At 44.1% G+C, this 23,103-nt stretch overlaps 1 protein-coding gene across 2 annotated transcripts in view; it reads left to right on the forward strand.

Moving 5' to 3' along the window:
• LOC135538112 (NLR family CARD domain-containing protein 3-like) overlaps positions 1–21,699 on the forward strand; it is a 39,246-nt gene extending 17,547 nt beyond the window's left edge. The window contains exons 5-15 of one of the 2 annotated variants that reach the window (XM_064964099.1): positions 3,900–5,441; positions 5,555–5,786; positions 8,422–8,538; positions 10,236–10,320; positions 10,450–10,678; positions 11,059–12,823; positions 13,110–13,283; positions 15,646–15,819; positions 17,158–17,331; positions 18,020–18,066; positions 18,577–21,699. In XM_064964099.1, coding sequence (XP_064820171.1) covers positions 5,659–5,786; positions 8,422–8,538; positions 10,236–10,320; positions 10,450–10,678; positions 11,059–12,823; positions 13,110–13,283; positions 15,646–15,819; positions 17,158–17,331; positions 18,020–18,066; positions 18,577–19,103 — 3,420 coding nt within the window. In that variant the 5' untranslated portion in view covers positions 3,900–5,441; positions 5,555–5,658 and the 3' untranslated portion in view covers positions 19,104–21,699. Of the gene's footprint in view, positions 1–3,899; positions 5,442–5,554; positions 5,787–8,421; positions 8,539–9,883; positions 9,949–10,235; positions 10,321–10,449; positions 10,679–11,058; positions 12,824–13,109; positions 13,284–15,645; positions 15,820–17,157; positions 17,332–18,019; positions 18,067–18,576 lie in introns of those variants that run through there. The other variant, XM_064964100.1, reaches the window with a different exon arrangement.
• The last annotated feature ends 1,404 nt before the right edge of the window (positions 21,700–23,103 follow it).

Raw genomic sequence — 23,103 nt, forward strand, 5'->3', positions numbered from 1 at the left:
ATCGACTTACCCCGGCAACAGTTCCCGTCCCAGTACCTCAGATTCACGTACCCATGGCAGTTAACCCCCTGGCTGAACCTCGTCTTCCACCTCCCCAACGGTTCTCAGGTGATCCAAGTGCTTGTAAAGGATTTCTCACCCAATGTTCTCTCTCCTTCGAGCTGCAACCCTCGTTGTTTTCCACCGACCGGTCTAAGATCGCATATATCATCACCCTGCTGTCGGAAAAAGCCCTGGCCTGGGCTACTGCTGTGTGGGATGCCCATAGTTCCTGCTGTGCCAGCTACTCTGCCTTTGCTGAGGAATTCAAACGAGTGTTTCAAGGCCCAAGCAGTGGTCCTGACTCAGCCAAACAGCTCCTGACTCTCCACCAAGGTCGGCGCAGCGTGACGGACTATGCCATCCAGTTCCGCACGGTGGCAGCAGCGAGTGGCTGGAACAACGAGGTGCTCACGGTGTGCTTTCTGAAAGGACTTTCCGACACTATCCAAGATGAACTGGCCACTCGGGAGCCACTCGGGAACCACCGGACAATCTCGAGTCCCTGATCAAGTTGGCCTCACGCATTGACCAGCGTCTGAGAGAGAGAGAACTCAACCGTAGACCTCTAGCCCCTATCAGTCCCAGCTCCGAGTCCCCACCTTTATCCTCGCTGGCTCCACCGGAACCCATGCAGATTGGACGCATCTCCCAGGCTGAGAGACCGCCGGATGAGGGAGCGACGCTGTCTATATTGCGGCAAACCGGGCCATTTCCGTTCCACGTGTCCCGGGCTCCAGGGAAACGCTCTGTCCCGTACAGACCGGGGGGAACTGTAACGGGAAACATAACCTCCTCCCATCCGTCCAACTCCCATCCGTCCAAGTCCCGTCTGCTCATTCCAGTCACCCTCTCCTGGGACAACCACAAGCTTCACCTTCAAGCCTTGGTAGACTCTGGAGCCGCAGGTAACTTCATGGATGGTGTCTGGGCGAAGGAGAATGGCGTTCCCTCTGAACCTCTAAGTGACCCCATGAGGGTTACTACATTGGATGGAAGCCCTTTGGGATCTGGACTTGTCACTCATGTCACTACCTCCTTGCGACTTTCAGTTTCACAACACCAGGAATTGATGAACTTTCATTTGATCTCCTGTTCCGAGTTCCCTCTCGTCCTTGGATACCCCTGGCTTCACAGCCATAACCCTCACATCGACTGGTCTGTGGGCACTATCAAGCAGTGGGGTCCTACGTGCCAAGCTACTTGTATTTTCCCGAATTCCCCGAGTTCTACTCCCGAGTCTTTAGAATCCATCGACCTGACCCGAGTTCCCGAGTGTTACCATGACCTCAAACTGGTGTTTAGCAAACAGAGGGCCACCATGCTACCACCCCATAGACCTTACGATTGCCCCATCGACCTGTTTACGGGCACTTGCCCCCCCAGGGGTCGGATCTTTACCCTATCTCCACCCGAATGAGCTGCTATGGATACCTACATCAAGGACGCTCTGGAAGCAGGCCTCATGCGTCCATCCACCTCCACGGCGGGAGCAGGGTTTTTCTTTGTGGCCAAAAAAGACGGTGGATTACGTCCTTGCATCGACTACCGGGGACTCAATGCCATAACCGTCCGTAACCGTTACCCGCTACCCCTTATGGCCACAGCCTTCGAGGTGCTCCAGGAAGCAGTTGTTTTCACTAAGCTTGACCTGCGGAACGCATAACATCTTGTGCGGATCAGACCTGGTGACGAGTGGAAGACCGCTTTCAACACGCCTACTGGTCACTATGAATACTTGGTGATGCCCTTCGGCCTGACCAACGCCCCAGCGGTGTTCCAAGCGCTCATAAACGATGTGCTTAGGGATATGCTTAACATATTTGTTTTCGTTTACTTGGATGACATCATCTTTTCGAGCTCCCTTCAAGAACACACAAAGCATGTCAGACAAGTACTCAAACGCCTCCTAGACAGCCATCTGTACGTTAAGCCGGAAAAATGTGAATTCCATTCATCCCGAGTACAATTCCTGGGATTTGTAGTGGAACCCGGTCGAGTCCAAATGGACCCCAGGAAGGTAGGGGCGGTAGCTGATTGGCCCACTCCCAAATCCGTTAAGGAAGTTCAGCGTTTCCTGGGCTTCACAAACTTTTACCGCAAGTTCATCAAGAACTTCAGCTTGGTGGCAGCCCCTCTCTCAGCTTTAACCAAGGGTGGCAATGCAAGGTTTTTGTGGGGAAGAGAAGCTGAGACGGCCTTCCAAGGACTCAAGCAGCGCGTCCTCTCTGCTCCCATCCTGATACTCCCGACTACGGATGAACCGTTTGTGGTGGAGGTAGACGCATCAGAGGTTGGTGTTGGAGCTGTCCTGTCTCAGAGGGGTGAAGACAAGAAGCTTCATCCGTGCGCTTTCTTCTCACACCGGCTTACCCCGGCTGAGAGGAACTACGATGTGGGGGATCGTGAACTCCTAGCGGTTAAGATGGCATTGAAGGAATGGAGACACTGGCTCGAGGGGGCTTCTCACCCTTTTCAAGTGCTTACGGACCACAAAAATCTGGAGTATATCCAGCAGGCGAAGCGGTTGAACTCTAGACAAGCTAGATGGTCTCTTTTCTTCAATCGATTCCAGTTCATCCTCACCTATCGGCCCGGGTCGAAGAATCTCAAACCGGATACCCTGTCCCGAGTCTACGCTCCTGCCATTCGAGATGACACGGACATGCCTGTCCTTCCTGCTGCTAAGATCGTGGCTCCGATCTCGTGGCAAGTTGAGGATACCGTGAGACGAGCTCAAGCTATCGAACCGGACCCGAAAGGAGGTCCTGCCAATCGGTTGTTTGTCCCCAAGGCAGTGAGGACTCAGGTCCTTCTGTGGGGGCACTCCTCTCGCCTCACCTGTCACCCGGGCGTAGGTCGCACCTTGGAGTTCATCCAGCGTAAGTTCTGGTAGCCTACCATAAGAGAAGACGTTGCTACTTTCGTCAATGCCTGCCCCGTGTGCTGCCAGGGCAAATCTTCTCACCTCCGCCCTCAAGGACTCCTTCACCCTTTACCTGTTCCCCACAGACCCTGGTCCCATATCTCATTGGACTTTATTACTGGCCTTCCTCCATCCCATGGCAATACTACTATCCTAGTCATAATCGACAGGTTTTCTAAGGCGGCCAGGTTCGTCCCTCTGACTAAGTTACCTTCTGCCAAGGAAACGGCTGAGTTGGTAATTAATCATGTGTTCCGAGTCTTCGGCATTCCTCAAGATATGGTTTCTGACAGAGGTCCCCAGTTCGCCTCAAGGTTTTGGAAGGCCTTCTGCCAACTCATGGGGGCTTCTGCCAGTCTATCTTCAGGGTACCATCCGGAGTCCAACGGCCAAACAGAGAGGATGAATCAAGAGCTGAAAACCACCCTCCGATGTATGACTCGTAACAACCCGTCCACATGGTCGTCCTTTATTGTTTGGGCCGAATACGCGCACAACACCTTGCGCTCCTCCTCCACTGGTATGTCCCCGCACGAGTGTCAGTTTGGCTATGCCCCTCCATTGTTCCCGGACCAGGAGGCAGAAGTCAGAGTGCCTTCAACCTTGAAGTTCGTCAGACGCTGTCGGCTTATGTGGAGGAAGACCCGTCTTAATCTTATGCGTTCCTCACAGAGGTACCAACAACAAGCCAACAGACGTCGCCGTCCCGGGCCTACCCTGCGCCCCGGCCAGAGAGTCTGGCTCTCCACAAGAGACTTACCACTACGGGTGGAGTCTCGCAAGCTGTCCCAAAGATACATCGGTCCCTTTAAGGTTGCCAGGAGAGTTAACCCAGTTTCCTATCGCCTACACTTACCCAGATCCCTTAAGATTAATCCCACGTTTCACATTTCCTAATTAAAACCTGTTGTTTTTTCTCCCCTTGTCCCGGCAGACAGACCTCCCCCTCCGCCTCGTGTCATTGGAGGCCAGCCGGCTTATACCGTCCATCGGATACTGGATTCCCGCCGGGTGCAGCGGTCCTGGCAGTATCTGGTGGACTGGGAAGGCTACGGTCCCGAGGAGCGCTCCTGGGTTCCTGCCAAAGACATACTGGACCCTGACCTCATTCGTCAGTTCAGGGCCCTCCACCCTGAGAGAGCTGGTAGGAACGTCAGGAGCCGTTCCTAGAGGGGGGATTCTGTCAGGATTTGGCCAGGGTTGTTCCGGTTTTTGGTCACTAGATGCCCCCATTGTGCTTTTTGACCTTTTGCTTTCCCTTGATCCCCATTATTATTTGCACCTGTGCCTCGTTTTCCCCTGATTCTATTTAAACCCTTTGTTTCCCTCAGTTCTTTCCTCTGTGTTTGTATGTTAGCACCCAGCCCTAGTATTCTGTGTACTCTTGTTGATCCCGGTGGACGCTCATGTGGAATTTTGTTTTTTTTGTTCTTGTTTATTTATTTTTGAGTATCTTTTTAGGCTTTTTATGCTATACCTACCACCTTGTGGATTTACCTTTTTGTCTTGAGGATTACCTTGTGGATTACCTTGTTCTTGTGGAATTCCTTTTGAGCTTGTGGAGTTACATGTTTTCCTGAAGGACTTCACTTTTTACTTTATTAAATACACCGTCTCAAGTACTGCTGTGTCTGCCTCATCTTCTGGATTCTACTGACAATTCGTGGCTCAGTTGATTAAGTGACTGTTTCTCACTCCCGAGACCCGGGTTCGTAACCGGGTCCTGACAGTGACTTATTGTTGTTGCTGCACTGTCTAGAACTACCTTAACAAACAGTGACTTATTATTGTTGCTGTACTGTCTATAACTACCTTAACAAACAGTGACTTATTATTGTTATTGTTATTATTGTTATTGTTGCTGTACTGTCTATAACTACCTTAACAAACAGTGACTTATTATTATTATTGTTGCTGTACTGTCTATAACTACCTTAACAAACAGTGACTTATTATTATTGTTGCTGTACTGTATATAACTACCTTAACAAAGAGTGACTTATTATTATTATTGTTGCTGTACTGTCTATAACTACCTTAACAAACAGTGACTTATTATTGTTATTGTTATTATTGTTATTGTTGCTGTACTGTCTATAACTACCTTAACAAACAGTGACTTATTATTATTATTGTTGCTGTACTGTCTATAACTACCTTAACAAACAGTGACTTATTATTATTGTTGCTGTACTGTATATAACTACCTTAACAAAGAGTGACTTATTATTATTATTGTTGCTGTACTGTCTATAACTACCTTAACAAACAGTGACTTATTATTATTATTGTTGCTGTACTGTCTAGAACTACCTTAACAAACAGTGACTTATTATTATTATTGTTGCTGTACTGTCTAGAACTACCTTAACAAACAGTGACTTATTATTATTACAGACAGTTGCCATGGAGATGAAATGTCACAACTCCATATTCATGTGATTGCATTAAATCACCTGACTGTTTCTATATGTCTGTTAGTAAATGTTTTATTTCTCAAAAGAGATAATGGATAAATGTGAACAATTGACATTCAGTAATTAGTTGTCACCATATTAACCACAACTAAAATGTTGTATCTCTGTTTAGGGGTCAGTGCACTAAAATGAGTCTCTCTGGGAAGAGAGAGGAGGGGGGCCCTGCCTCTAAAATGAGTCTCTCTGGGGAGAGAGGAAGGGGGCCCTGCCTCTAAAATGAGTCTCTCTGGGGAGAGAGAGGAAGGGGGCCCTGCCTCTAAAATGAGTCTCTCTGGGGAGAGAGAGGAAGGGGGCCCTGCCTCTAAAATGCATCTCTCTGGGGGACATGACACCAAAGCTAAGAGGTAAGATGACCATTTATAAAGAATTTATCGAGTTCATTAAATAAATAAATAGCTATCTTAAGATGAAACACGATATATCCATTGTTTATCAGGAATGGAATGTTGGTATCCTGTATATTTGACTGTGATATGTGGTTGTCTCACCTTGATATCTTAAGATGAATGCACTTACTGTAAATCACTCTGGATAAGAGCATCTGCTAAATCAGGGGTTCTCAATCCAGGGTCTGTGGAGGTACTGCAGGGGTTCTCAATCCGGGGTCTGTGGAGGTACTGCAGGGGTTCTCAATCCGGGGTCTGTGGAGGTACTGCAGGGGTTCTCAATCCGGGGTCTGTGGAGGTACTGCAGGGGTTCCACGGCACCCTGACTGTACTCGTTGCAATGTACAACTCTTCACACCCGTTTAACAACTCTAAATATCTTTGGCATAGTAGGCATCAAGTCCCTTGCCAATAATGTTGCCTACAACGTTGCAACAATGTTCATTTTCATCAAACTCATATTACACCCTAGATGCCTTCAAATGCCCAATTTATAGCCATGCCCAATTTAGGACTATTATTTAACAATGTGATGTTGCGCTCCAAACGGACAACTTGAAATAACATGATGTAAACGTGTTTATTATTATACACTTTCAAATAACATGATGTAGATAATTAAATCATCAAAAGAAAAACGTGTTTAGAAAACAAGGTTCCTTATAGAGCCAAAAGGGCTTCTATCACTTCCTTAAAATATGAAATCAATAAAAGTTATATATATATTGGGGTTCAGTGAAGAAGAACCTCTAGAGTTCTGATCAACAAAAGGTTAATGTTTTGAGGATGTGAACCCAGCAGCCCTCCAGTGGTCAGATCAATTCCACCTGTTTTTTCCAGCACCCGGCCCGGGATTCGAACCAGCCACCTTTCGGTCACAGCTCCAACTCCAACCTGAGTTAATCTTCAAAAATAAGCACGAGTTAATCTGCCAAAATGAAGACAAAATGCTATGCAGTTATACATAATTATTATACATAACTCATTGCCAAAAGCACAAGACATACTGTTGCATGTAGGTCTATATTATTTATGGGTTGATCACATAGAAATATAAAAACATTATTTTTAACTACTGCAATGCAATTACATGTGGCACAGGAACCACTGACTCCCCTTACAGAACTGTCCGCGTCCCCGTACAGAACTGTCCGCGTCCACGTTCGGTGTGGCACCAAGCCGGTAACGCGCAGAGTGGACTGAGGTGATCTTGGGGAATAACGACGGAGTTTGTTAGTGTTGAGACACCGAAGTTTACTGTTCAATTTGCTTTTTTCTTTACGGTCAGGGACAGTGTGAGTGTAGCCAGATCCCTTTCACTCTCTATCCTTGTTTCATTTTGTGTTTCACCGGATTCATCATCGAGACGAGGGACAGACGAACGACCTGCTAACTAACCAAGCTAGTCGGTACAGCTCGGTAAACTAGCTAGCTACTCTACCAGCAGCATCCTAGTTATCCTAGCTAGTCGGTACAGCTCGGTAAACTAGCTAGCTATTCCACCAGCAGCATCCTAGTTATCCTAGCTAGTCGGTACAGCTCGGTAATCTAGCTAGCTACTCTACCAGCAGCATCCTAGTTATCCTAGCTAGTCGGTACAGCTCGGTAAGCTAGCTAGCTACTCTACCAGCAGCATCCTAGTTATCCTAGCTAGTCGGTACAGCTCGGTAAGCTAGCTAGCTACTCTACCAGCAGCATCCTAGTTATCCTAGCTAGTCGGTACATCTCGGTAAGCTAGCTAGCTACTCTACCAGCAGCATCCTAGTTATCCTAGCTAGTCGGTACAGCTCGGTAATCTAGCTAGCTACTTTACCAGCAGCATCCTAGTTATCCTAGCTAGTCGGTACAGCTCGGTAATCTAGCTAGCTACTCTACCAGCAGCATCCTAGTTATCCTAGCTAGCCGGTACAGCTCGGTAAGCTAGCTAGCTACTCTACCAGCAGCATCCTAGTTACCATAGCTACCACTACATCATCACCGGCTGTCTGCATTACTTGTGGACCGATGGAGCTCCCCGGTTGTTTCTTCCACCTGTTAAATCCCGGTGAGGCTTCTCCCTCTCTCGTTGACGGATGCTGTCTACCTCTGTCCGGTTCTCCTCTCTTCACTAGATGGACGGTAACTTTAGTGTTTAACCCCTCTGTGTCCAAGGACCGAACTTTAGAATATTATTTTCAGGGCGCCTCAATAGCAGGTATTGAACAGCGGGTAAATAATCACTAGTCAGAACCTCAACCTCAGTATACATTCATTATAAAAATCATCTTATTATCTGATATTGTGAGTAAACAACCTCGAGAGTGCGTCTTCCAGCCCTCTAATAAATTACATCATTCAACCCTCCCGGTTAGTAAATTTACCTCAACATCCCCCGGAGAAGGCAGAGTAACGACACCAGCCTTTTAGCGGGGCTGACAGACTGACGACAACGCTCGCGACGCTAAATGAATTTCGTCATTTAAAAATGACACACTGCTCGCGCGCCATTAGCTAACGTCTGGAAGTCAGTTCTATTTGTGAAACTCTTCTTATCTTTCCCCATCTGAGCTCAGAGTAGATGAGAGATGTAATGTTTGTCTCTGTTGTGTTGAAGACCAATCCAGCAGGAGAGACCAGCCTCCCCTGTTCCCAGCTGTGTGTCCATGAAGAGTGACTGGTCTATGGATCGTCCTCTAAACTTTAGAGAGGGAGACTTTTCTACTGAACAAAGGTAAGAAGAACTCATGGGTCCTGGTCAGTGAGTTAAACAACACTGTCTCTAGTCATTTCTCCTCTCCCATTTTCCCATTTATTGTTGTTGTTTTCATAATCCATAGGCTAATAATTTTGTCCATTTTCATAGTCCTAAAACAATATTAAACAGACACAATGTTTCCTCCGTGTGTGTGTGTGTGCACTCCCTGGATGAGGAGTGGTAATCTCTATCCTGATTTTCTAGTCACTTTTACCTCTACCTACATGTACATATTACCTCAACTACCTGGTACACTGCACATTGACTCAGTACTCAGTACTGGTACTCCTTATAGTGTCATTATTACCTCAACTACCTGGTACCCTGCACATTGACTCAGTACTCAGTACTGGTTCTCCTTATAGTCACATTATTACCTCAACTACCTGGTACCCTGCACATTGACTCAGTACTCAGTACTGGTACTCCTCATATCCTCATTATTACCTCAACTACCTGGTACCCTGCACATTGACTCAGTACTGGTACTCCTTATAGTCTCATTATTACCTCAACTACCTGGTACCCTGCACATTGACTCAGTACTGGTACTCCTTATAGTCTCATTATTACCTGAACTACCTGGTACCCTGCACATTGACTCAGTACTGGTTCTCCTTATAGTCTCATTACCTCAACTACCTGGTACCCTGCACATTGACTCAGAACTCAGTACTGGTACTCCTTGTAGTGTCATTATTACCTCAACTACCTGGTACCCTGCACATTGACTCAGTACTCAGTACTGGTACTCCTTATAGTGTCATTATTACCTCAACTACCTGGTACCCTGCACATTGACTCAGTACTGGTTCTCCTTATAGTCTCATTATTACCTCAACTACCTGGTACCCTGCACATTGACTCAGTACTGGTACTCCTCATATCCTCATTATTACCTCAACTACCTGGTACCCTGCACATTGACTCAGTACTGGTTCTCCTTATAGTCTCATTATTACCTCAACTACCTGGTACCCTGCACATTGACTCAGTACTGGTACTCCTTATAGTCTCATTATTACCTCAACTACCTGGTACCCTGCACATTGACTCAGTACTGGTACTCCTTATAGTCTCATTATTACCTCAACTACCTGGTACCCTGCACATTGACTCAGTACTGGTACTCCTTATAGTCTCATTATTACCTCAACTACCTGGTACCCTGCACATTGACTCAGTACTGGTACTCCTTATAGCCTCATTATTCCGGTCGGTAACATTTGAGAGTGAGGCAAATATATAGCATTTTGCGGGAAAAAAACATGATTATTTGTCTCTCTGAAATGAAGACATCAAGTGATTTTAAACAAATACATAGAGTGATCGGTCTATGATGCAACCTTTATCCTTTAGAAAGGGAGACTTTTCTACTGAACAAAGGTAAGAAGAACTCATGGGTCCTGGTCAGTGAGTTAAACAACACTGTCTCTGGTCATTTCTCCTCCCATTTTTCATTATTATTATTTTTTTCATTATCCATAGGCTAATCTTTTTGTCTATTTTCATAGTCCTAAAACAATATTAGACAAACACAACACTCCCTCCGTGTGTGTGTGTGTGTGTGTGTGTGTGTGTGTGTGTGTGTGTGTGTGTGTGTGTGTGTGTGTGTGTGTGTGTGTGTGTGCACTCCCTGGATGAGGAGATGTAATCTCATGTTGTTTCCACAGAAACCAACAGGAGAGATCAGAGTCAGAGATTCTCAGTGGTCAGTCTACCCAGAGTCATCAAACAGACCTGGACTCCATATTCAGTGTATGTGCTCCTGTTATGTACATTTGTTTTTGTTTACCTCAAGTAAAGTTGATCTGTCAATCATTCATTAATGTGTTAATGAGAAAGCATCTAGTCTCTTGCTTAACTTATTTACTTGATTTATTTCAGTTGCTTGAAGAGAAAATTATGACATTTGTGAAGAACGAGCTGAAGATTTTCAAGAGGATTCTTAGTCCAGAACTCCCAGAAGGCTTTGAGAGTCAGAAGCAGGATAAGGAAGTGGTGGATGCTGAAGATGAGAAGCAGGAGAGCAGTGCCAGAGAGGGGGCTCTGAAGATCACACTGCACATCCTGAGGAAAATGAACTTGAAGGACATTGCTGACACACTGGAGAAATGTAAGATCCGTCTGCCTCATGTTGAATGATGTCTAATAACATTTAAAAGCTGTAGCCAAAGTACAGCTAAAGTAGCTGTGTAACACAATGATATTGAAGCAGCCTTAACACAACACCTAGTGACCTCATCAAGTAGCAGCAGGGATGTGTTGTGCTGATTAATTTAGAGAGAGAGAGAACATTTATAATACCATCAATAATACCAATAATAATATAATCAGTCACACCAGTCTGTAATGCATTATGAAAACATATACACATTTATACTGTCAGTTAAGAGAATCAATTATTATAATTTAAAACGTTATAACAGTCCTACAATACTGTAGACATTAAAACAGACGTAATATTAATATCCAATGTGTTATTTCTTCATTCAGATGAGCTTGCTGTGATTTGCCAACGTGAACTCAAATCAAATCTAAAGAAGAAGTTTCAATGTGTATTTGAGGGAATCGCTAAACAAGGAAACCCAACACTTCTCAAAAAGATCCACACAGAGCTCTACATCACAGAGGGTGGAACAGGAGAGGTCAATAATGAACATGAGCTGAGACAGATTGAGACAACAATCAGGAAACAAGCAAGACCAGAGACTGCAATCAAATGTAACGACATCTTCAAACCCTTAACTGGACAAGACAAACCTATCAGAACTGTGCTGACAAAGGGAGTCGCTGGCATTGGAAAAACAGTCTCTGTGCAGAAGTTCATTCTGGACTGGGCTGAAGGAAAAGCAAATCAGGATGTCCAATTTGTATTTTCATTCCCTTTTCGGGAGCTGAATTTGATGAAAGAGGACAAATGCACTTTCATTGAACTTCTTAATCACTTCTCAATGGAAACCAAACAATCAAGAATCTCCAATTACGACAAGTACAAAGTTCTGTTCATCTTTGATGGTCTGGATGAGTGCCGACTGCCCCTAAACTTCCAGAAGAACAAGATCTGTTGGGACGTCACAGAGTCAACCTCAGTGGATGTTCTGCTGACAAATCTCATCAAGGGAAATCTGCTTCCCTCTGCTCTCCTCTGGATAACCACCCGACCTGCAGCAGCCAATAAGATCCCTTCAGGGTGTGTTGACCAGGTGACAGAGGTACGAGGGTTCAATGACCCACAGAAGGAGGAGTACTTCAGGAAGAGATTCAGTGATGAGGACCTGTCCAGCAGAATCATCTCACACATAAAGACATCAAGGAGCCTCCACATCATGTGCCACATTCCAGTCTTCTGTTGGATTTCTGCAACAGTCCTTGAACACATGCTGAAACATAAGAGAGAAGAGATGCCCAAGACTCTGACTGAGATGTACACACACCTTGTGGTGTTTCACACCAAACAGAAGAATGAAAAGTATCTTGGGAAAGAAGAGACAGGTCCACACTGGAATAAAGAGAGCATTCTGTCACTGGGAAAACTGGCTTTTCAACAGCTTGTGAAGGGCAGTCTGATTTTCTATGAAGAAGACCTGAAAGAGGCTGGTATTGATGTCATTGAAGCCTCAGTGTACTCAGGATTGTGCACACAGCTCTTTAAAGAGGAATGTGGGCTGTACCAGGACAAGGTGTACTGCTTTGTACATCTGAGCATTCAGGAGTTTCTGGCTGCTGTATATGTGTTCCTCTCATTCATCAACAACAATGAAAATCTAATGGACAAACTGCAAACAAACGACAATCCTGAAGTTACTTTCTACAAGAGTGCTGTGGATAAAGCCTTACAAAGTGAGACAGGAAACCTGGACCTTTTCCTCCGCTTCCTTCTGGGCCTCTCACTGGATTCCAATCAGAAGCACTTACGAGGTCTACTGACAAAGACAAGAAGCAGCTCACAGAGCCACGATGAAACAATCAAGTACATCAAGGAGAAGATCAGGGAGAATCCCTCTCCAGAGAGGAGCATCAATCTGTTCCACTGTCTGAATGAACTGAATGACCGTTCTCTAGTGGAGGAGATCCAAAGCTACCTGAGATCAGGAAGTCTCTCAGAAGCCAACCTGTCACCTGCACAGTGGTCAGCTCTGGTCTTTGTGTTGCTGACTTCAGAAAAGGAGCTGGATGTGTTTGACCTGAAGAAATACTCCAGATCAGAGGAAGGTCTTCTGAGGCTGCTGCCAGTGGTCAAAGCCTCCAGAGCTGTTCTGTGAGTAAATAAAATGACATATAAGAACTAATAATCAGGAAGAAATATTCAGTTTAGAGAAAAATATATATTATAATATGTATATAATATTATATTGAATAACATACTGAATTAATGCATTGATTTTCACATTAGTATAACAATATGACCATACAAGTCTAGGAAACGGTAGATGAATCTATATGTTGTTTGAGAGAATAAACCAAATGCATCTACCATTGTCCTTCTACACTACTGGTGTTAAATGAACAGTGTGTTTGTGAAGTCATGATGATCTCTTTGTCAGGCTGTCAGGCTGTGGAGTCACAGAGGAAGGCTGTGCTTCTCTGGTCTCAGCTCTGGAGTCAAACCCCTCACACCTGAGAGAGCTGGACCTGAGTAACAATGACCTGAAGGATTCAGGAGTGAAGCTGCTCTCTGCTGGACTGGAGGATCCACACTGTAAACTGGAGACTCTGAGGTCAGTATTCCTGTAGATGGTCAACAAGTGATAACTGTTCACCAGATCCACATGTGTTTACCAGACAGACATAGTCCACAACATATGTGTTTAAATTTGGTTTGTTTGTCTTGGTTGTGTTTTAGATTATATTTTTCCTAATAGAAACTAAATGGTGAATAATGTCCTCTCATTTTGGAGTCACTTCACTTGTATTGTCCGTAAGAATAGAAGATGTTTCTGAACACTTCTACATTCATGTGGATGCTACTATGATGATGAATAATCAGGAATGAATCAAGAATAATGATGAATGAGAAAGTTACAGAGGCACAAAGATCAGACCCCCTCTGTTATTGGTAATGGTGAGAGGTTGGCATGTTTTGTTGTCGTCTCTGTTATTGGTAATGGTGAGAGGTTAGCATGTTTTGTTGTAGCCTCTGTTATTGGTAATGGTGAGAGGTTAGCATGTGTTGTTGTAGACTATGTTATTGGTAATGGTGAGAGTTTAGCATGTTTTGTTGTAGCCTCTGTTATTGGTAATGGTGAGAGGTTAGCATGTTTTATTGTCGTCTCTGTCATTGGTAATGGTGAGAGGTTAGCATGTTTTGTTGTAGTCTCTGTTATTGGTAATGTGAGAGGTTAACATGTTTTGTTGGAGCCTCTGTTATTGGTCATGGTGAGAGGTTAGCATGTTTTGTTGTATCCTCTGCTATTGGTAATGGTGAGATGTTAGCATGTTTTGTTGTAGCCTATGTTATTGGTAATGGTGAGAGGTTAGCATGTTTTGTTGTAGTCTCTGTTATTGGTAATGGTGAGAGGTTAGCATGTTTTGTTGTAGCCTATGTAACTTTCTCATTCATTATTATTCATGATTCAGTCATGATTTTTCTTATTTGTTTTATTCATGGCATCATCAGGATTAATTTATTATTGTTTAGAAACATGTTATCTACTCTCTTAGACAGAACATTTCTCCACTCATCATGCACCATTTTATTATTGCTCAAAACACAACCAAAATCCAAACAAACTGCAAATGCAACCAACGAGTTCATGACCAAATACTAAACGTTGACTTCTTTAATACACTATAAGTAAATTGGTAGATTACTTATGTCTTCTACTAATGTGGAGACTGGAAACATAGTTTTTACATTTTTAATCGTGAAACAGATATGTATTAAAATATCCTCAAATAAAAGGTGACATTATATACTGTCACCTCATATGAAACATTTGATCTGAAATCCAAAATGTTGGAGTATAGAGACACATTTAAAATGTTAGCTTCACTGTCTAAATAGATATGGTGTGGACTGTATAATCAATACAATCTAAATCTGATTCCTCACTGTCTAAATAGATATGGTGTGGACTGTATACTCAATACAATCTAAATCTGATTCCTCACTGTCTAAATAGATATGGTGTGGACTGTATACTCAATACAATCTAAATCTGATTCCTCACTGTCTAAATAGATATGGTGTGGACTGTATAATCAATACAATCTAAATCGGATACCTCACTGTCTAAATAGATATGGTGTGGACTGTATACTCAATACAATCTAAATCTGATTCCTCACTGTCTAAATAGATATGGTGTGGACTGTATACTCAATACAATCTAAATCTGATTCCTCACTGTCTAAATAGATATAGTGTGGACTGTATACTCAATACAATCTAAATCTGATTCCTCACTGTCTGTCTTCTGACTGATTCTGCTTTTTAAACTGGTCTGGTCAGTCTACTCACATATTTGTACAATACATTTTTCTATCTGCAGGCAATACTTTGATCATTTGTTATTTCTAATAATGAAACATTCATTTATAAATAGATATGGCAGGTTTCAGGACACAGATATATCTGAATAGTTTTTACATCTGAATATTTAAAAAAATATGCTGCCACGATTTTCACCACCTAAGAATGTTTCTATCACAAATGAACCGTGAAGCAATACTAAACAACTAAACATAGAATTATAACTCACAAATAAACCAAGGAATATTGTTCCCAATCGGAGACAACGATAAACAGCTGCCTCTGAGTGAGAACCAATCCAGGCAACCATAGACATATAAACACCTAGACTAGCCAAACCCCATAGATGTACAAAAACTAAACAAGCCCTCGTCACACCCTGACCTAACTAAAATAATAAAGAAAACAAAGTTAACTAAGGTCAGGGCAGACATCTGCAGGCAACACTTTGATCATTTGTCAATTATAATAATGATACATTCATTTATAAATAGATATGGCAGGTTTCAGGACACTGATGTATCTGAATATGTTGAAAAAATATACTGCCACTATTTTCACCACCAAAGAATAGCAGTGTGATTTTAAAATGATTTGACTCTTTGCAGGCTGTCAGGCTGTCTAGTCACAGAGGAAGGCTGTGCTTCTCTGGTCTCAGCTCTGAGGTCAAACCCCTCACACCTGAGAGAGCTGGACCTGAGAAACAATGACCTGAAGGATTCAGGAGTGAAGCTGCTCTCTGATGGACTGGGGAATCCCCACTGTAAACTGGAGACTCTGAGGTCAGTATTCCTGTAGTTGGTCAACAAGTGATAACTGTTCACCAGATCCACATTTGTTTACCCACACATTGTCCACACCATATGTGTTTGGACAGTGAAGCTTACAGTTTTAAATGTGGTGCTCTGCTCCAGCATTTTGGATTTGAGATATAATGTTTCATATTAATTGACTGTAGAATGTCACCTTTTATTTAAAGGTATTTTCATACATATATATTTTACAGTTTATAAAATAAAATCTTTATGTATCTAGTTCTCCCATTTGAAAAAGTCATAAATTCTTTTTGTCAAAAGTTTAGTATTTGGTCCCATATTCCATGCCAACAGTGATTACATCAAGCTTATGATTCTACTAACTTGTTGAATTAATTTGCAGTTTGTCTTGGTTGTGTTTTAGATGTTTTCTTAATAGAAACTGAATGGTGAATAATGTCCTGTCATTTTGGAGCCACTTCACTTGTATTGTCAGTAAGAATAGAAGATGTTTCTGAACACTTCTACATTCATGTGGATGCTACTATGATGATGAATAATCAGGAATGAATAGAGAATAATGATGAATGAGAAAGTTACAGAGGTACAAAGATCAGACCCCCTCTGTTATTGGTAATGGTGAGAGGTTAGCATGTTTTGTTGTAGCCTCTGTTATTGGTAATGGTGAGAGGTTAGCATGTTTTGTTGTAGCCTCTGTTATTGGTAATGGTGAGAGGTTAGCATGTTTTGTTGTATCCTCTGTTATTGGTAATGGTGAGAGTTTAGCATGTTTTGTTGTCGTCTCTGTTATTGGTAATGGTGAGAGGTTAGCATGTTTTGTTGTATCCTCTGTTATTGGTAATGGTGAGAGATTAGCATGTTTTGTTGTAGCCTCTGTTATTGGTAATGGTGAGAGATTAGCATGTTTTGTTGTAGCCTCTGTTATTGGTAATGGTGAGAGGTTAGCATGTTTTGTTGTAGCCTCTGTTATTGGTAATGGTGAGAGGTTAGCATGTTTTGTTGTATCCTCTGTTATTGGTAATGGTGAGAGTTTAGCATGTTTTGTTGTCGTCTCTGTTATTGGTAATGGTGAGAGTTTAGCATGTTTTGTTGTATCCTCTGTTATTGGTAATGGTGAGAGTTTAGCATGTTTTGTTGTATCCTCTGTTATTGGTAATGGTGAGAGGTTAGTATGTTTTGTTGTAGTCCCTTATTGTTTTCTTTCATTATTATTCATGATGACAGAATGTCACACTTTATTTGAAAGGACACTCATATATCTAAACATTTAAAAAAAATATCTTGCCGCTGTTTTCACCACCAAAGAATATCAGTGTGGTTTTAATATGATTTGACTCTTTGCAGGCTGTCAGGCTGTCTAGTCACAGAGGAAGGCTGTGCTTCTCTGGTCTCAGCTCTGAGGTCAAACCCCTCACACCTGAGAGAGCTGGACCTGAGCTACAATCACCCAGGAGACTCAGGAGTCAGACTGCTCTCTGCTGGACTGGAGGATCCACACTGCAGACTGGAGAAACTCAAGTATGTAGAGGGTTTATGTCAATGTTCATATCAGACATGTTGGACTTATCAGGCTGGTTAAGACAAACATTCTGACCACCACTCGGAAAAAGTTACATGCTGACTGTGTGTGTGTGTTTCCTGTGTGTTTCCTGTGTGTGTTTGTGTGTTTCCTATGTGTTGTGTTTTTCCTGTGTGTGTGTGTGTGTGTGTTTCTTGTGTGTGTGTGTGTTTCCTGTGTGTCTGTGCACAAAGTTGTGTGTGTTCAATCTCTCACACACTGACACTCACTGGACACTCACAAACTGGACACACACACACACACAGTACACACACACACAGTACACACACACACACACACAGTACACACACACACAGTACACACACACACACAAACACTCACATACACACAAACACACGCTGGACACACACACACACACACACACACACACACACACACACACACACACACACACAGGACATTGTCCTGTGTGTATGTGTCCAGTGTGATTGTGTGTGTGTGTGTGTGTGTGTGTGTGTGTGTGTGTGTGTGTGTGTGTGTGTGTGTGTGTGTGTGTGTGTGTGTCCAGCGTGTGTTTGTGTGTGTGTGTGTACTGTGTGTGTGTGTACTGTGTGTGTGTGTGTGTGTGTGTGTGTGAGTTCAGGTGTATCCCTCAATGACTGTCTGTTCTTCTGCTTACCGCTACAGTGTGGAACATGGTGGAGAGAACAGAATGAAACCTGGACTTAGAAAATGTGAGTGTTGACTGCTGTGAAGAATATGACTAAGAATAAGTCTTAATTCAAGTTAAGTCAAAGACCACCATCATTACTGACTTGGTCATATTAAATATCAGCTGTAGTTCTACAGAAGCAGAAATCAGAGACACCAACGTTTACAAAGAGATGCTTTGACAATGTGTGTGTGTGTGTGTGTGTGTGTGTGTGTGGCGTGTTTGTGTTACGTAACAAATGTGTGTTTGTGTTCATGTTGTGTACGTGTGTGTGTGCGTATGCGTGTGCGCGTGCGCATGTGCGTGTGTGTGTGTGTGTGTGTGTGTGTGTGTGTGTGTAATTAATGTGAATAAGTGTGTTTTATATTACCATACAGTATAACATATATAACATTCAACAAGTCTCAAGTTACCTTAACTTCTCCTTTTGACACCTAGAAACATCTACATTAAATGAATTAGTGAAAAGTGAGTTAACATTCTAATGTGAATGATGATGATTTCTAATATTGTGTCTGGTTTCATCCATCAGATGTCTGTGATCTCACACTGGACCCAAACACAGTAAACAGACACCTCTCTCTGTCTGAGGAGAACAGAAAGGTGACATGGAGGAGAGAGGAGCAGCCGTATCCTGGTCACCCAGAGAGATTTGAGGTCTGGGAACAGGTGCTGTGTAGAGAGGGTCTGACTGGGCGCTGTTACTGGGAGGTAGAGTGGAGTGGGGGAGGGGCTGATATAGGAGTGACATATAAAGGAATCAACAGGAGAGGAGGGGGTTATGACTGTTATCTTGGATGGAATGACAAGTCCTGGAGTCTGTTCTGCTATGACAACAGTTACACTGCCTATCACAATAATAATCCCACTACCATAGACGTCCCCTCCTCCAGCCCCCACAGAGTAGGAGTGTATCTGGACTGGCCAGCCGGCACTCTGTCCTTCTATAGAGCCTCCTCTGACACACTGACCCACCTGATCACATTCAACTCCACATTCACTGAGCCCCTCTATCCAGGGATTTGGGTTTGTTATGACTCCTCAGTGTCCCTGAAATAATAACTTGACACACACACACACACACTGGACACACACACACACACACAGGACACACACACACACACACACTGGGTTTAGGCTTTGGTGGGAAGGCGACTCAGTGTCCCTGAAATAATTACACACACACACATTGAACATACATACACACACTGGACTCACAAAAATACACACACACCCTGGACACACACACACACACACACACTGAACACACACACACACAATTGGACACACACACACTGGACACACACACACTGGACAAAAACACACACACACATGCTGGACACACTGGACACACACACACTGAACAGACACACACACAATTGGACACACACACAATTGGACAAACACATACACACGTACACTGGACAAACACACACACACACACACACACTGGACAAACACACACACAGACACTGGACAAACACACACACACACACAGACACTGGACAAACACACACACACACACACACTGGACAAACACACACACACACACACACACACACACACTGGACAAACACAAACACACAAACACACACACTGGACAAACACACACACACACACACACACACACACACACACTGGACAAACACACACACGCACACTGGACACACACACACTGGACACACACACACTGGACAAACACACACTGAACACACTTGACAAACACACACACACACACACACACACACACACACACACACACTGGACTCACAAACACACACACACTGGACACACACACAGTGAACACACTGGACACACACACACTGAACACACTGGACAAACACACACACACTGGACAAACACACACACACTGGACAAAAACACACACACACACACACAGAAACTGGACTCACACACACTGGACTCACAAGCACACACACACACACACACACACTGGACAAACACACACACACACACACACACACACACACACACACACACACACACACACACTGGACTCACACACACTGAACACACACACACTGGACTCACAAAAACACACACACACACACACACACACACACACACACACACACACACACTGGACAAACACACACACACACACACACACACATTTGACAAACAAAAATACACACACACCCTGGACACACAAACAAACACACAAACACAATTGGACACACACACACACTGGACAAAAACACACACACATGCTGGACACACTGGACACACACACACACTGAACAGACACACACACAATTGGACACACACACAATTGGACACACACACACACACACTGGACAAACACACACACACACACTGGACAAACACACACACACACAGACACTGGACAAACACACACACACACACACACACACTGGACAAACACAAACACAAACACACACACACACACACACTGGACAAACACAAACACACACACACACTGGACAAACACACACACACACACACACACAGACACTGGACAAACACACACACACTCACACACTGGACAAAACACACACACACACACACACTGGACAAACAGACACACACACACTGGACAAAAACACACACACACAAAAGCACACACACACAGACACTGGACAAACACACACACATACACTGGACAAACACAAACACACACACACACACACACTGGACAAACACACACACGCACACTGGACACACACACACTGGACACACACACACTGAACACACTGGACAAACACACACTGAACACACTGGACAAACACACACACTGGACACACACACTGGACTCACAAACACACACACACTGGACACACACAGTGAACACACTGGACACACACACACTGCACATACTGGACAAACACACACACACTGGACAAACACACACACACACACTGGACAAAAACACACACACTGGACAAACTCTCACACACACACACACACACACACACTGGACTCACACATACTGAACACACACACACTGGACTCACAAAAACACACACACACACACACACACTGGACAAACACACACACACACACACACACACATTGGACAAACAAAAATACACACACAACCTGGACACACACACACACACAAACAATTGGACACACACACACACTGGACACACACTGAACACACACACACACACAATTGGACACACACTGAACACACACACACACACTGGACAAAAACACACACACACACTGGACAAACACACACACACACACACACACACACACACACTGGACAAACACACATACATGCTGGACACACTGGACAAACACACACACACACACACAATTGTACACACACACACACTGGACAGACACACACACACACACTGGACAAAAACACACACACACTGGACAAACACACAAACACACACACACACACACACTGGTCACACACACACACACACTGGACAAACACACACAAACACACACACACACACGGGACACACACACACTGAACACACTGGACAAACACACACACACACACACACACACACACACTGGGCAAACACACACTGGACACACACACACACACACACTGAACACACTGGACACAAACACACACAAACTGGACAAACACACAAACACACACACACACACACACTGGACACACACACACTGGACACACACACACACACACACACACACACACACACACACTGAACACACTGGACACACACACACACACACTAGACACACACACACACACACAGACACACTGGACACACGTACTGGACTCACACACAGACACTGGACAAACACACACACACACACACACACACACTGGACAAACACACACACTGAACTCACTGGACAAACACACACACACACACACACACACACACACACACACACACACACACACACACACACACTGAACAAACACACACACACTGGACACACACACACTGAACACACTGGACACACACACACTGGACAAACACACACACGCACACACACACACACACACTGGACAAACACACACACACACACACACTGGACAAAACACACACACACACAGACACTGGACTCACACACACTGGACTCACAAGCACACACACACACACTGGACTCACAAAACACACACACACACACACACACACACACTGGACAAACACACACACACTGGACAAACACACACACACACAATTGGACACACACACACACTGGACAAACACACACACACACACTGGACAAACACACACACACACACAGACACTGGACAAACACACACACACACACACACACACTGGACAAACACAAACACAAACACACACACACACACACACTGGACAAACACAAACACACACACACACTGGACAAACACACACACACACACACACACAGACACTGGACAAACACACACACACTCACACACTGGACAAACACACACACACACACACACTGGACAAACAGACACACACACACTGGACAAAAACACACACACACAAAAGCACACACACACAGACACTGGACAAACACACACACATACACTGGACAAACACAAACACACACACACACACACACTGGACAAACACACACACGCACACTGGACACACACACACTGGACACACACACACTGAACACACTGGACAAACACACACTGAACACACTGGACAAACACACACACTGGACACACACACTGGACTCACAAACACACACACACTGGACACACACAGTGAACACACTGGACACACACACACTGCACATACTGGACAAACACACACACACTGGACAAACACACACACACACACTGGACAAAAACACACACACTGGACAAACTCTCACACACACACACACACACACACACTGGACTCACACATACTGAACACACACACACTGGACTCACAAAAACACACACACACACACACACACTGGACAAACACACACACACACACACACACACATTGGACAAACAAAAATACACACACAACCTGGACACACACACACACACAAACAATTGGACACACACACACACTGGACACACACTGAACACACACACACACACACACAATTGGACACACCACTGAACACACACACA

Source organism: Oncorhynchus masou, unplaced genomic scaffold (assembly GCF_036934945.1).
Source record: "Oncorhynchus masou masou isolate Uvic2021 unplaced genomic scaffold, UVic_Omas_1.1 unplaced_scaffold_909, whole genome shotgun sequence".
NCBI classification, from domain to species: Eukaryota; Metazoa; Chordata; class Actinopteri; order Salmoniformes; family Salmonidae; genus Oncorhynchus; species Oncorhynchus masou.